We start from the raw sequence: 15533 nt of genomic DNA, 5'->3' as shown, positions 1-15533 counted from the left end.
TTCATCATTTCTTTGTAATTTGAATTATATATCTCAAGATATCACAGTCTCAGAATTAAAGTTCTTAAATTTTACTATTTGGAAGATGATACCATTGAAGCCAGTCGTGGTGCAGGTTAACAAGTGTGTGACTGTAAACGCGACTGGTTATGAGTTCGATCCCCACTTGAGGAAAATGAAATATATTTTTTAATTTTTTTTTTAATTTCTTCGCTCTGATGTCTATGCAAAGCGTGGTTTTGTTCCGTCACTCAACAAGCAATGCCTCCAAAATTTGGATGGAAATGGGAAACGGAGTATCTTAACATTAGGTTCCCTCTACCTACCCTGATTTAATTTCTTTTAAATATCATTGATAAGAAAAAATCCGTTTATGCTCAGAAGTTACAGATATTTTTAGTTAAGTCACTGTTGTTATTTGAGGTTTTTGTTTTAATTTTTCTTCCAAATGATATGAATTATTAATTATACATCAGTTTATTTTTTATATTTTACTGAAAGAATAAATATACACAATTCCTGAAAATTCCAAATATTTCATTTTCATATTTATATAAATAAAATTATTCTAAGAATGTTATACCTATACAAATGATGTAATAATTTAAATTACAGTTATAACCACTGAGCTTATATGGATAAAAAACAATAATACATAGAGATAATAATGGTATAACCAAATTGGCTTAATTGCTACGACTGCCAAAAATCTAAAGTCGGTCGGAAGTTGCAAAAATGTGAAACGTGCGCGAAAAGATTAACTATAGGCAGAGGGAACCTGGGCACCTAGTGTTGAGACACTCCGTTCCCATTGATTTACTTCCGTTAGAAAAGAACAAAACTCAACGCCGCGTTTTGCCTCATTACTAGAGCAAAGAAAAAAAAATATATTTAATTTCCTCGAGTGGGTCCCACTGAGTGGCGGAACTGAACTACGCGTATACATTCGTATATATTCGCAAAAAATATGTTAAATACACAACACTATTGTCCATTCTCAGTCGGTTAAATAACAGTAGGAAGAAATTTCCTATATAACAAAGCTATTTTTGTTTTATACCGCCGTAGATGGATAGTAAATTAGTAATGACGGGAAGCAACAAAGCTCTGTGAAATCAAAGGTTTTGGCGATCAGGAAGACTGTACATACATACATAATTACTATTATTTTAATGATTGTTATTGAAATGGCGTATTATTTTAATTGTTTTGGACTTTTAGGTCAATGAACCTAAATTTTTGATTCCAGTAAGCATCGAACTCACTACTTTACAGTCGGATTACAAAGGTTCACGACGCAAAATCCAAGTTTTTTTTGGGAGAGGGAGTGTCTTAACACTAAGCTTTGTGACACGTTTCTATTGGGACACGTCCGTTCCCCACTTTCAACCGAATTCTAACGGCATTGGTCGAATTTAACGCTTCTTACCTCGTTGCCAGAGCCAGAAAATGAAAATATTAAATACTTAATTTCCTTGAATGAGAATCGAACCTACAGCCTGTCGCGTTTACAATGACATATCACAATATAATCTAAGAAATACAAGTAAAACATAGGTTTTTTATCTCTATTCTTCTATCTATCTATCTCTATCAGTTCTTATCACTTTTATCTAATTTATTAAGGATATAAAGAAACGACATGTTTATTTTCCACTTTCGAAAACCACATCCGTTTCCATTTCCAATAGAGACAATGATTTCGAATGCACCTTACCTATCTATTTACATGGTAAGCGGTTAGCTCATGAATATTTGAAATTGTTTTAAAATTTTTACTTTTGCCTATTAAAATTTAAATTTACAAAAGACACTAGGCATTTGAGACGTTATGGTAAAGCGTGTAACTGTAAACACGAGAGTTGTAGGTTCGATTTCAACGCGAATGAATTATTTAATATTTTCAATTTGTCGCTTTGGTAAATCTTGAAAAAAAATGGCGGAAATTGGGCAATGGAAAATCCTTATTTAATCTTAGCATAAATATAACCTGACATGCCTTAACATTTAAACGGCAAAGTTCATATCTAAGCAACATACCTATTAGATAAACATTAATAATTAAATAGGTACAGTCAATAATAAGTTAGAGAATCGACTTATTAATAAGAAAAATATCAATTTAACAGTTTAGCAGTTTATAGCATGTTAGGCGGAGGGAACCTAGGAACCTAGAGACAACCCAATTCCATTAAGACTCAGATAAAACAGAAAGATAAAACACAAATTATCTTATCAACATTCTCATTAGAATTGCAAATACTAATTAGACCACCAGTCTATCTCTATCTCTAAACTAGAGTACTGTATCGCCCTAAATACTGTCCAGGATAGCCTATCATTGATCGACGCTTTGATCGAGCCGCCGTGCAATTGTGTTAGTTATGCATCTAACTATCAATTTCCTTGCTTGAAAACATACGGTTTTCAATTCGGGAAGGAAACGACGTTAAATGTATCATTTTTTTAGCGGTTTCTTGTTTTTTTTCGAAAATTATTTTTTGCTTATAATTTATTTGAACCCTCCAATTTATTTTTTCGTCCAATTTTTGAGATAGACTTGACGAGTGTAATTGAATTTGAATCTACTATCATTGTTATATATTTAATACCTTCAATATTCTTAACAAACTCTAACAAACACGTCACACAAACAAAAATTATAAAACAAACGAGCTATCACAACCGTAGAAAGAAGAAAAAGAGCTCAGTGACTGAATTCTCCATTTTCTTCGCTGTCCCAAAGAAACTACTGTATATTTTCACAACAATTGCATTGCTGCTCCAGTGCCCCAGTTCTGAGAGGAACGCTAATCGCTATAGCCAGTGTATAAACGCTGGGAGCACTTACATATGTCTTAAACCTATTTTGTAATAGTAAAACTAATCTTTGTACTATATGGATTTACAATATTATTTTAAAACATATAATTACTTGCATATGTGATAATAAATACTGATATTACTGATATAATATACCAGCGAGCCGTATGGGACTTCGCCCGCTTGAACTCATTCTATTATTATAGCCAAATTACCCAAAATCTTTCAATTAATTGTACTCTATGTGTTATTTTTATGTGAGAGCTATATTACTGTAAAATTTCATCTATATACATTCAGTAGTCATATGAAATTCTAACAAACATTCATTTTCTCTCAATTTTTGAGACATTGTTGAATTACTACAATTGGGATTGATTAGTGGAACTTAACGCCGCGCATTGTATACCAGAGCGAGGTAATAAAAATAACTTAAATAGAAGTATTTCCCGCGAACAGGAATTGAACCACGCGCTTATATTCGGAGACCGTCGAACCTACTGTAGTAAATTCATGATAATTGATTAAATTTAATGTAAGTGGTGGCGCAGTGGGAGCTTTTTTAATGTCCACGAGAGTGGGTGGTTTCATATATTATCAATAATTAAAATTTTAATTGGTTGAAATATTTACCTAATAGATTTTTTGGTTCTCTAAATGTGGTTAGAAAGGTGTAGAGATAAAAATATTTTCAAAGCTTTAAAAAAATATAAAAAATAAAAAATGGGCGAGGCCGTCTAGGCACAGTAGTAAACGCGATGGTTGTGGGTTCGCGATCTAAGTGACGTGACGTGAAGTGAAGTGTTCTTCTCAGACGGACAAAAAAGTGATCCTTCCGTTTTTCCTTTTGAAATAAGGACCCCTAAAAAGATCTAAAACAAAAAACAACTTTTTATCATTTAAACATAAAATTGATCCCGTGACCCCAAAATAAAAATGTCCATACATTAAAGAACACTCAGCACACATTCTTCTCCGTCTTTATCTCGCCGCCCACATGCCAATTTTTGAACCCACTTTCTCTACCAAATTAGTGACTGTCTCACCATTTAGATTTCAACTCTAATTATTACTTTTGTTCACTTGATGAAATTAAGTTAATAGATTATATTATTGTTATGAAATGGATATTCTGGGGTTATATAAAATGAAATAGAATCTCTCTATCAGACTATAAATGAGCATGAGTTATTCGCTCGCTCGCTCTCGAAAAAAAAAACGCGGCGTTAAGTTCCGCTACTCCACAAGGCAATATGTGGAAAATTGAACAGTGTGTGGAACAGAGTATCTTATGATACTAAAAAAATAGGTATAATCGTCATACATCTACCGTTTTATCAATATATTAATTTTCTTACTTCTGGTGGCAATGCGCGGCGTTGAGATCCGCCACTCAACACACAATGCCTCAAGAATTTGGCGGTAGTATCTAAACACTAAGTCCCCATATTCTCTCTGTCTATGCGGAATACAGCGTGAAGTTTACAAAAAAAAATTGACTAACCGTTTTGATATTAGGTTTTCTCAACCTTTATATTGAAATTTAAATTCAAAGAAATATGAAAATTCTATATTTAAATATAAATTGGAAACCGATCACTAAGCTTTGAAAATTTATTTTAACATGTTAATCCTAATAGTATTTATATAACTTTATGTTAAACTTAATTCAAATCGGTTAAGCATCGGTTTTTGCGTAATTGGGTAACACACATACATACAAACTTTCACATTTATTACTTTAGTTTAATAAATCAATATAATAACACCGTACACAGTATGTTAGGCAGATAAAAACTAGTGTTAATATACTCCGTTCTCATTTTTCGCCGAATTCTGGAAGCATTACATGTTGAGTGGCGGAATTCAACACCACGCTTTACCTCGACACCAGAGCGAAAGACTGTAAATATTAAATATTTCATTTTCTCGAGCGGGAATCGAACCCACTACGTGTTGCGTTTTATAGTAACACTTTGCGCCTAGCCACGAATAGCTTCAGTGTGGCCTGGTATTTTTATACTACAATTGTATATTAAAAAATGTCCAGCATTATAAAACTATTAGATAAATTCTCAGCCTATTAAAAATTTTATATGGCTTCCGGATATTAATATAAAATTGACTTTTTGTTGTTTTTTCTAGGCATGTTTTAGCTAGAAAGGTAGATTGGGGGAACCTAGTGTGTTAAGATTTAAGACACTCCTTTCTGACACAATTTTCGAGACATTTCTTGTTGAATAGCGGAACTTAACGCCGCGCTGTCCGGTTACCAGAGTGAGGAAATAAAAAAACTCGTTCTTCCGAGTAGGATTCGAATCCACAACCATATTTGTATGAAAATGACAAATAAACTTAATGTAAGAATTTGTTAAAAAATACATTGATAAGGAAAAGCTATAATAAATTAAATATTTAAAAAAAAGTTTATAGTACTATGTAAGAATTAATAATGAAGTAAGATGGCTACTTTGGGTTACCTTCGTCAAACGTTTTCACGTTTTTCACGCTCTCTGAATAAGTATTATTTTTTTTAGCTTCAGAGGCAGAAGGAACCTGGGAACTTAGTGTTAAGACACTCTGTTCCTATTAAGACACTTCCATTTCCCATTTTCCCCCGAGGAGTTTCTGGAAGCATTGCGTGTTGAGTGGCGGGAGTCTGCCTCTTTTATTGGCCTCTTTTTACTTACGGCATGTTCCTTATGCATTCAGCAGACAGAAGCAATGTTATGATTCATTACTTTTTCTGTTTAATAATTAATGATCCCCAAATAACTACTTGATTACTAAAAATGCTTTAAAAAAAATACTATTTTTCATACTGTGTTGAATAATATATTTTTGTTAAGCTTTTCCTTATATTGTTTTCGTAAAAAAAACGGGATAAACAAAATTTAGACGATAATTGCCATTTCTGAGTGCGACATTTCAATTCAGACCTCTTCATTTACCACCAGACATGTGAATATATGAGAACGAGTTCTAAATATAGTACGCGAGTGTCAAATTGTCGCTTATTTAACGGTACGAATCGACGTGAGAACCTCTTTGTTAAGTAACAATAGGCGTTTAGTTACGGATATCAGCATGTAAGCAATTATGTATGAACAGACACATTTACAGACATCTTGTTGTACTTGAAGTGTACGGTAGACTCATTTGTGTACCTACTGGTTTATATATGGCCATAGGTATGGGTTCGAATTTCAAGATTATAAGAGGTGCAGAGGCATTTAATAGAAAAATAAGAACAATTAAAGATTAAATTAAGAAAACTTAATAATATTAAGTAGATTTTTAAATAATTTGCAATTTTAACTAATATTTACACGAAATAACTTCGATTTAATAACTTTTTAACTTTTATTTGCATAAAAGTTTATTAATTTATATCGATCCAATTCAGATTCATTTTTTGTATTGTAAATGCAAGTATAACTTAATTTGAAGAGTAGTATTATATAGTTTTTTTTTAAAAAATTCACGCTGAATCCTGCATATGGCAGGATAGACAAAGGGATCCTGGGAACCTAGTAAGACTCCGTTCCATTAAAACATTTCTGTTCCCCATAAACTTTACAAGTCTTTGAAAATATATTTTTTTTTATAGAAAAACATTCTTAATCCTGATTAAAAAAGGATATTACAGTCTTTTTTTTATGCAGTATTATAAAAGATGCATATAATAGCACCAGATGACTAACAGACACTTTGATTTTTACGAGGAAACTCTTGATTTTTATATTCATTGGAAATTTGGGATTCCTTAGTCATCGATATGCTTGTGAAATATTTTTTAGATATCCTGCTCTCGTTATCCTTTCGAGGTTAAATTATTATGTAATAACGATTGTCATATACCTACTATTCTCGATAATTTTAGAAATATAACTCGTGGCATAGTGGTACAGCGTCTGACTGTAAGCGTATTGGTAGTGGGTTCGATACGTTCCAAATGGTGGGTGTAAATTATTGGAAATATATTTTTATTTAAAATCTGTCTAACGCTATATAGATGGTAATCTAGAACGGAGACAGATATGTAAGGAAGAGCCTGTGTGACTAGGTTGGTGACAGTTTGTTTTCTTTCGGAGTTCCTTTTTCTATGGCTATCTTGCTAGGGATAAAGCTAGAATAAGTTGAAAAATAAATCGAAACTAAAGAAAATCGACACTAATTCTTATCAATAATAAAAAAGACCTGCACGGGAACATAACCCGTTACGAAAACAATCTTTATGGCTGTAACAAGGAAAACAAATCAATATTCAATTCCAAATATTTTATCTATGTATACAAATTTAAAAACAGTTTGTTTGTCTGTCACCTGCGTCATCTCCTGTAGATATTTAAAATGACAATTTAACGACATGTCTTTAAGATAATATTGTTACGGCTACCGTCATTATTTAACTAATGTGTTTCTTTATTTACCTAAATACTACAATACGAGTATACGTAAGGGGTGTGTTATGGTTGTAGGTTCAAATTCAAATCGAGGGAATTAATTAATTTACAAAAATGTAATCTGCTTCACGCTGTATCCCGCACACAGGCACCGAATCCACTTTCCACCGAATTCTGGAGGCATTGCTTGTTCAGTGCCGGAAATCAGCGCCGTATTTTGCATCGACACCAGAGCGAAGAAATGAAAATATAAATTTAAATAAAAATTTAATTTCCTCAAGTGGGAATAGAACCCTTAACCAGTTCTTCCAAAAGTATCTTTTTTCCTATTATAATATTAATATTAATAATTTTTTTTTTTATTTCTCCAGTGGCAGCAGTCTGCATACTTCTAGAAGTAGGAGCCTTGCCAAGCAGGCGCAGTGGGTTCAGATGCAACGATCCGGACCTCTCTTTCCCGCATACAGGAGACACTATCTCCATCTCGCTCGTCGCTGCAATCACTGTGATTGTGCCGTACCTTATTGTAAGTATTGATTCTTTTAAACAGTTAAAATTTTCTTTTTTTTTTACATATTTAATTATTAATTTAATGTTATTTAACGTTATATAAATCAGCTTCACGCTGTATCCCGCACATTGTTGTGTGCGGTGGGTAGGCAAATGGAACCTAGTGTTAAAACACTCCGATATCCACTTTCGCCTTGACAGTAGTGGAAGGAAATGAAAAAAATTAATATTTAATTTGCTCGAGTGGGAATTGAACGGTAAGCAGAGGGAACCTGGGGATCGAGTGTAAAAACACCCCATTGCCATTAAGCCACTTCCGTTTCTACTTTCCACCGAATTTTTAAAGCATTGCGTGTTGAATGGCATTACCAAAGCGAAAAAATGAAAATATTTAATTTCCTCGAGTTGGGAACTCAAACCAAACCCGCAACCAAACCCTCGACCTCGAATCTACTTATATTTGCAATAAAACAAAACTTTGAACAAATTGTGAAAAAAAACCACAATGTCCATCAAATTCTAAACATCCTGTATTGACAAGGTTATTTTGAAATGCGCATTTTAAATTAGATTTCATTTTTACTTTGTTTTTTTTTATACGAGATTAAGTGACCCATCACTCCGTTTTCAATATTTTTATGAATGGAAAAAGATAAGATGTTTATTTTAAAAGTTTGTTCAATATAAAAGCTTATCTATTGGATCAGCGGTACTACGTTTGACTAAAGCGCAACCGTTGCGCATTCGATTTCCGTTTAATTTTTAGTTTCTCGCTCTGAATTCTAATATCAGGTTTCTTTTGGCCACCAATTGAGCATTTTTAAATATAAATAAAAAATATATAATAAAAAAGTACTAATCATTAGGGTGCAAGGCCCCAGAGTGAAAAAGTTCCCACAGTATACATTGTAAACAAAGAAATAAATGATAGAACATTACTTTCATCACTAACTACTTTAATGTACTACAATTTTCATAACAGACTAGAGCCATAACAGAATTTTAATACGAAAAAAATATACTAGAAGGCCAGTTGTGGCGTAACGTGTAACTGTTAACGCGATTGGTTGTGGATTCGATGCCCACTCGAGGAAATGAAATATTTTTTAAATTTGTATTCCATTTCTTCCCTCTGGTGTCGAGGCAAAGCCACCACAACTTAACACTCTCTTAAAATTTTAACACTAGATACCCTCTAACCCGCAGTGTGCGGGATACAGCGTGAAGGTGATTTATTAAAAAAATAAACTATCAAGTACGCTATTACATAATAAAATATAATGAATGTATGGTACTTCAATTTTCTAGTTTAGCAATCATTCTATTACAGATATGGGCAATTGAAACTGTCCTACACAGGGACGACGAGTATTCTATAAAACAAAATAAACTATACACGAGCGCTAGGACCGCCGCGTTTATATATAGGGATTATATATATGGCGCAGTGGTTAATTTGACGGTTCTGGAAGTCGTGAAGTGTGTAGTGGGTTCACCGAGGCCGACTTTCTTTGATTTGTGCGAGCCGGACAGAGCTAAGACTTGTAATGGGTAAGTTAGTTATAATTCTAATAGTACTATTATTCTACTTATTCTTCTAGTATCAAAAATGTGAAAGTTTTTGGAGTTTTTCTACTTATACGCAAAAACTACTGAATGGATTTTGATGAAACTTTGCAGTTACAATTGCTAGAATTTATGTAAATAATAATTTTAAGCATGTGAAGTATCGTTAGGTTACGAATTTTAAATAATTTTACTGTTGGTAGGGATAGTTTAATTTAATTTAATAGATGTTATGGGTTCAATTCCCGAAATTAATAAAAGCGATTTTTTTATATTGTAAATTGTCTTGAATATATTTTTAATAAAGCTATAATAATATAATTTTAAACAGAACAGGAAATCATAATATTTTAATATAAATATTTTTTCCCATATTTGGGATTCGGAGTTAGCACTACGACATGACCTGTATCGAATTTATTGTATTAATTTAAAACTCAATATGGCTATATGATAAAAAGCTTAAAATGTGTAAATCGCTATAGAATGCGGATTATAGGCTCATTTCTATCAACATTTTAGAGTTTATTTTGTATGGAATCGAAATTTTCCTATTAACCTGAATGGAAATGAATTTGAGACGACTACGATACTATGGTGCAATAGTTAACATATTCAAAACTGCTTACGGTATTCATGTTTGATTCCCGTTTTATACATTTCTTTGTGATTTTTTATGTAAATAAATACACTAAATCGTTCTCCATTACCCAGCAATTTAAAGAGAGGGAACCCAGTGTTAAGATACTTCATTAGTAATTAGGACCATTCCGCCCCCCACTTTTCGCCGACTTCTGGAGGCATTGCGTGTAACTCAGCTCCGCGCTTGAGTAAGAAAAATGAATATTATTAATTCCTCCGATTATCTCGGAATATCTTGGAAATTTGGATTTTGTTTTGGGAACGGAGTTCGCTAGGTTCCCTCTTACTTCCCATATAGCAATATGCGGGATACACCATGAAACTATTTTTTTTACTATTTTCTTAATTAATGTAATTATTTTCTAAATTAACTAATATAAATAATTTATTTCCAGCTCAGAATACATAAGCAGCTACACTTGCACGTCCTCGAAGTACTCTAGGTATTTACAAATCGATTCGAGCAGGAGCTTCCCTTCTGCGCACACGTCTTTGTCTGTCTACTGCGGACTTTTCTTAGCGGTAAGTTTTTTATTCTTTGGTTTTTTAAGGAATAAAGAGAAAGAAGTTAGTGATAAGTCACTCTGCTTTACGGAACACCTATATAAAATTATTAATTCAGTCGACAAGTCGTGGCCAAAACGTGGGACTATAAATGCGACAGATTGAGGGTTCAATTCCAACTCTAGCAAATAAACAATTTAATTTTTTCACTTCTTTGCTCTGGTAACGAGGCTAAGCACGGCGTTAAGTTCTGCCATTCAACACGCAATGCCTCCAGAAATCGACGGTAAGTTAAATATAGAAGAAAATCGCTTCACTCTCTTTCTATATTCTATAATGTCGTAGAACAAAACACTGTACTTACTTAATAAAGTAACATCAGAAACCGGACTGTGGAATTCGAACTAACAACCATCGCGTGTGCGTCAGCTATTCTATTCTCATATACATTCCAACAACTTTGCTAATATTTCTTATTAATGATCAAAATCTATATAAAAATCTTGTATTTAAAGTAATATAACGATGGTTATAGGTTCATATCTCACGCGTCAGTATTTATATTTAATTAAATTATTATAATAATACTGTTGAGGCCAGACGTGCTACTGGTGCACAAGCTTGCGACTATAAAAGTGTACGACGGGTAGTGGGTTCGATTTCCACTTGAAGAACTATAGACATTAAATTCATCTAAAGTTGTATAACCAAGATCACTTAAAGCGACTTGCATACATATTTCAGTTTATTTTACGTGCTTTTAAGTTATATTCTATTATAAGTATTATTCTATTCTACAAACAAAATGACATAATACGAGTGACTGACACATCTGTGGATCCCTCTCGGTCCCTCCAATCAGCCGCCCCACGCGGAAGTAAAATTGACTGCTCAGTTAATTAACCCTGAGTGGAGGAACTAGCTGTAATAACCAAAGATTATATCATGGAACTATTATGTCTATATTTAGATTTACGCTAGAGTGTCTTAACACTAGGTTCTCTCTGCCTACCCTCTTGTGACCGTGATACATCGTGAAGCTAATAAAAAGTATATTTTTAGCTTATTCACAATTTTCCTTGTTCCAGTGGTACCTCCAGAGACGAGCGTTCAGCTGGCACAATCGTTCAGTTCTCATCATACCTCTAGTGCAAATACTGTGTGTGGTATACGCGGTTACCTGCCCTTTGACCAGGATCACTGATCACCGACACCACTGGTGGGATGTCCTCGCTGGGGCCGTTATGGGAGTGGCCAGTGTTGTTTACACGGTAGGTTTGGGCTTATTTATTTGAACTATAACACTAAATATACTAGCTTTTGGGCTAACCAAAAATAATTTTCTTCAAGTCCAACAATAATAACTTCTGAGCAGTAGTAGTGCAGCGACGTAGTGACTGACTGTAAGCCCGATGATTGTAGGTTCGATTCACACTCTCCTTCCAGTGAAGATATCTTAAAAATTGGGCAAAAATGATGGAAACGAAGTGCCTTAACCCTAGGTACCCTTTGCCTAATGTGGTATAGCGTGAAGCTAAAAAAAGTAACTTATTTAATAAATGTGGCATGACATTATTTTACGGTCAAATTATCACTTTAAACTAAAAGTTAAAATCTTTATTCTTCATTTTAGATCCTAGTCCTTTGCAAGAACTTCTCCCAACCAGCCGTGGTCAGCACCAGCGACATATCCAGCAGTGACAGCAACAACCATCAATCTGTCCGAAGACTCCTCTCCAGCCAACCCAGAGCCGTGGTCCCTTAGCCCGAGGCCGTATAAGGCTTTAGTCCTTATAGCCCATAGAATTTACAAAGAAACTTATTAAAAATAAGTTTTGATGAACTTGGAAAGTAATATTCCTAATGTGTGACGCTCTTTAAGTGATTGTGTGTTTTAGAGATTTTCGATTAGAAAATTCTAGAAGATTAGAGTTTGAAAGGAGAGTTTGGTAGAATATTCTGTTTTTCTTCTATCAAATGATACGTGGTATATATCATATTTGAATCATATCATAATATTAAGCGACGAATCTTAGTATTTGCGTAAATGACTCTTTCTTTACCTTTTTTGTAAGAATAAGGCTAAAATTTGATGCGTATTTTTAAGTATATTTAAGAATATGGCCATCATTTATTGATATAGTTGTTAACATGTGCATTTAAAATTAAAATTGAAATTATTGCCATTTTCAAATGTACATAATATACAATATTATTTATATATATTGCTTTATGTTATTTATAATAATTTCTATATCAGAAATATTTATATTTAATAATAGACAAGCATAAAAAAATAATTAAAGTGACGAATAAGATATTAAAAATTATTTTAATTGTTAATATTTAATACAAGATTAAATTTTTTAGCTAAATATTCAATATTTAAATAGATACATGACAGTTTGATAACAGTATATTGCTTAAACTATATATAATATACAAAGATGAATAATATATTGACAATTACTAAAACTATTGATATCAATTTTGAATTATTAAATTTTATTAATGCCAGTGTACTTTTGAGAATAAAAAAAGTCAAATAAAATAAAAAAAAAACACCTTTCAATAAAAAAATATGAATATTTAAATAAAATTGTATTCTTTCTATTAATTATAGAATTATGTAGCTTTTATAAGTTATTTATTACCAACGAAAGTATTTTACTTGTAGTACCTGTCTAGTCGTAAGTTGATAGATTTATTTTTTTATTTTGTTAGAAAAAAAACTTAATTGCATTAAAATATTTCTGCATTCAGTCTAGGTCTGAGTGAAATAGACTTAAGTGTTAAAAAGAGATTATTAATAAACATCCTGTATGAAAATGGCCTGGTGAGAAATATGCGTTAGACTGTCCCGCAATGGTTGCGAGTTCAATTCCTCTATAATAGAAAATATAATTTTCGAATATTTTCTCTTCTACAATCTGATTTAACAAGGTACGGCGTTAAGTTTCGCCACGGGTCGCACGGGGGCTTTTACCGCATATTACATATTGGGAAATACGAGAAAAAAATATTAGTAAATATATATTTAAAAACTAAGTAGCTCAGGCTTTAGAATTAATCTTACAAGCATTTTGCATATCTTCATTCTCTAAAAAAAACATTCCTTTATGTTGATTGTAAATAAATATTTATAAGTAGCGTGTGTCAGTCTGTATATTGAATTTAATAAATGTCTAGATATTTTTTTATTGTTTCTTTTATTAACCATATAAATTATAGCAAAATAAACATTATATACATAAATAAATAAATAAATACAATATAAATTATAGAGGCCAGTCGTGGCGCAGGAGAAAAAAGAAAGAAAAAATATTTTAAAAAGATCTTAAAATATAATTAGAAATCCAGTGCTTATTATCCAACTAAAATAATACCATTTCCTTCCTAGGGCTACATAAAAAAAACAAGTTATAAAATACGATTTCTACGTAATATCTAAGAAATTAATTTCTACATTAAACAATTTAGGCCTCTCTTGTACCTATCGCGTGTATTTCTTGTATTAGAAGCCAAGTTAAGGGGTTAACTTTCTTGGATTTACAACTGACATCGATTTGTTGCTTGGTAAAATAAGTCCAAAAAAGTTAAATTAGAATTATACTACGGTACTGAGGTTTTTGAAAAAAATTGGTTAAACGGGTTAAACGAGAAAATTTGGTTAAACGAGAGTAGGCAGAGGGAGCCTAGTGTTAAAACACTCCGTTCATCAGTCATCAGTCATGAGTTCTGGGGTCACGCTACGAACGTCTCACGTCTTATTTTTCGAACCATTGTAAGAGAGTGATATCTAAATAAATAAGCATACCTATTAAATTAAAATTCCTAAAGCCACAGAACCACAACGTATGACTGTTAAGGCGACGGTTGCGGTTTCGATTCTCAGTATGGAAATTAAATATTTAATATTTTCAATTCCTCGCCCTGTAATAAGAAAAAGTGCGGCGTTGAGTTTCGCCACTTAAAATGCAATGCTACGAAAATTCGGCGGTGCATGGGAAACAGATGGTCTTCTCTTAACAGTAGGTTCTCTATGAAGCTATAAGAAATGTATAATAAAAACAAACACACCCTATTCTGCATATACACTCTTACACTGCGCAACTACAAATCATAAATTTACTTTAAATTATATAGTACTGGCCCTTCTCCTTTCATAATAAAAGCAGTAAATTAGAATTCCATATAACAATACTAGTATGTATGTACGGCTATACAAATACGTATAACATCTCAACTATTCCTACGTTCAAGACATGTTTACACGCAAAGGGTTATCTGGATATCAGTGTTTCTATTCTAGTAAAAACTTTCTATAACTTCACTCTGTATCCCGCATACAGAATAAGGGTAGGCAGGAATTTGGTGTCAGAACTTTCCGTCCCTAATTTCCGCTCATTCTTTTTTTATATATATTGCATGTTGAGATATGGAACTGAAGATTGGAACATTGTCTTGCTATCAGACCAAGGGATTTAAAATAATTTGTACCACGAATGGGAATCGAACCCAGAACCATTCTTTACAAGCAGTTGTTAAATCTTTAAATAAAACGTAAGTGTTCTTCTGACAGGCGCATGCAATTTTATAGAACACAAATAAATGGCAAACGTTCCACTGAGAATTGCTATGGGAGTAAGCGATAAATTATTGTATGTAGTGTAGGGTGAACATATTATAATTAAAATAAAGACACTTAAAAAAAACTTAATCTTTTATATTTTTTTTGTGATGTCTGTTTATATTGAAGAAATATAAAAAATCCTATTTAGTTTCATACTTCTGAAATATAGCAAATGTAAAAAATATCTTATCTTAAAATTGTATTTTGTAACCAAAAGCCCCAATTAAAAACTAATTTAATTAAAAACATCTAACGAGTTGATATAAGAAATAGTAATAGAACTAAGCAAAAAAAAGCTTCTCAAAAAAATAAAATTAAAAGTGTAACATAAAATTAAACATAAAATTACTTACATAATATATCCCAAACATCATAAACTCAAGCACACCCTTTACATAACTTAGGTGCCCCAGGCCCTACTATGCACTCTAAAGCAAAAACCGAGGATA

The 15533-nt window shown here is 32.4% G+C and overlaps 1 protein-coding gene across 2 annotated transcripts in view; it reads left to right on the top strand.

The window, feature by feature from the left end:
- LOC146532266 (phospholipid phosphatase 2-like) overlaps window positions 1–13646 on the top strand; it is a 68240-nt gene extending 54594 nt beyond the window's left edge. For both annotated transcript variants that reach the window (XM_085197390.1, XM_085197391.1), the window contains exons 3-7: window positions 7601–7755; window positions 9070–9290; window positions 10343–10469; window positions 11540–11722; window positions 12085–13646. In XM_085197390.1, the coding sequence (XP_085053516.1) occupies window positions 7601–7755; window positions 9070–9290; window positions 10343–10469; window positions 11540–11722; window positions 12085–12216 (818 nt within the window). In that variant the 3' untranslated portion in view covers window positions 12217–13646. The remainder of the gene's footprint in view (window positions 1–7600; window positions 7756–9069; window positions 9291–10342; window positions 10470–11539; window positions 11723–12084) is intronic.
- The last annotated feature ends 1887 nt before the right edge of the window (window positions 13647–15533 follow it).

Source organism: Heliconius melpomene, chromosome 14 (genome assembly GCF_056956725.1).
Source record: "Heliconius melpomene rosina isolate 202511_hmr_F chromosome 14, ASM5695672v1, whole genome shotgun sequence".
Lineage (NCBI taxonomy): Eukaryota > Metazoa > Arthropoda > Insecta > Lepidoptera > Nymphalidae > Heliconius > Heliconius melpomene.
This window is presented reverse-complemented; position numbering and strand designations above follow the sequence as displayed.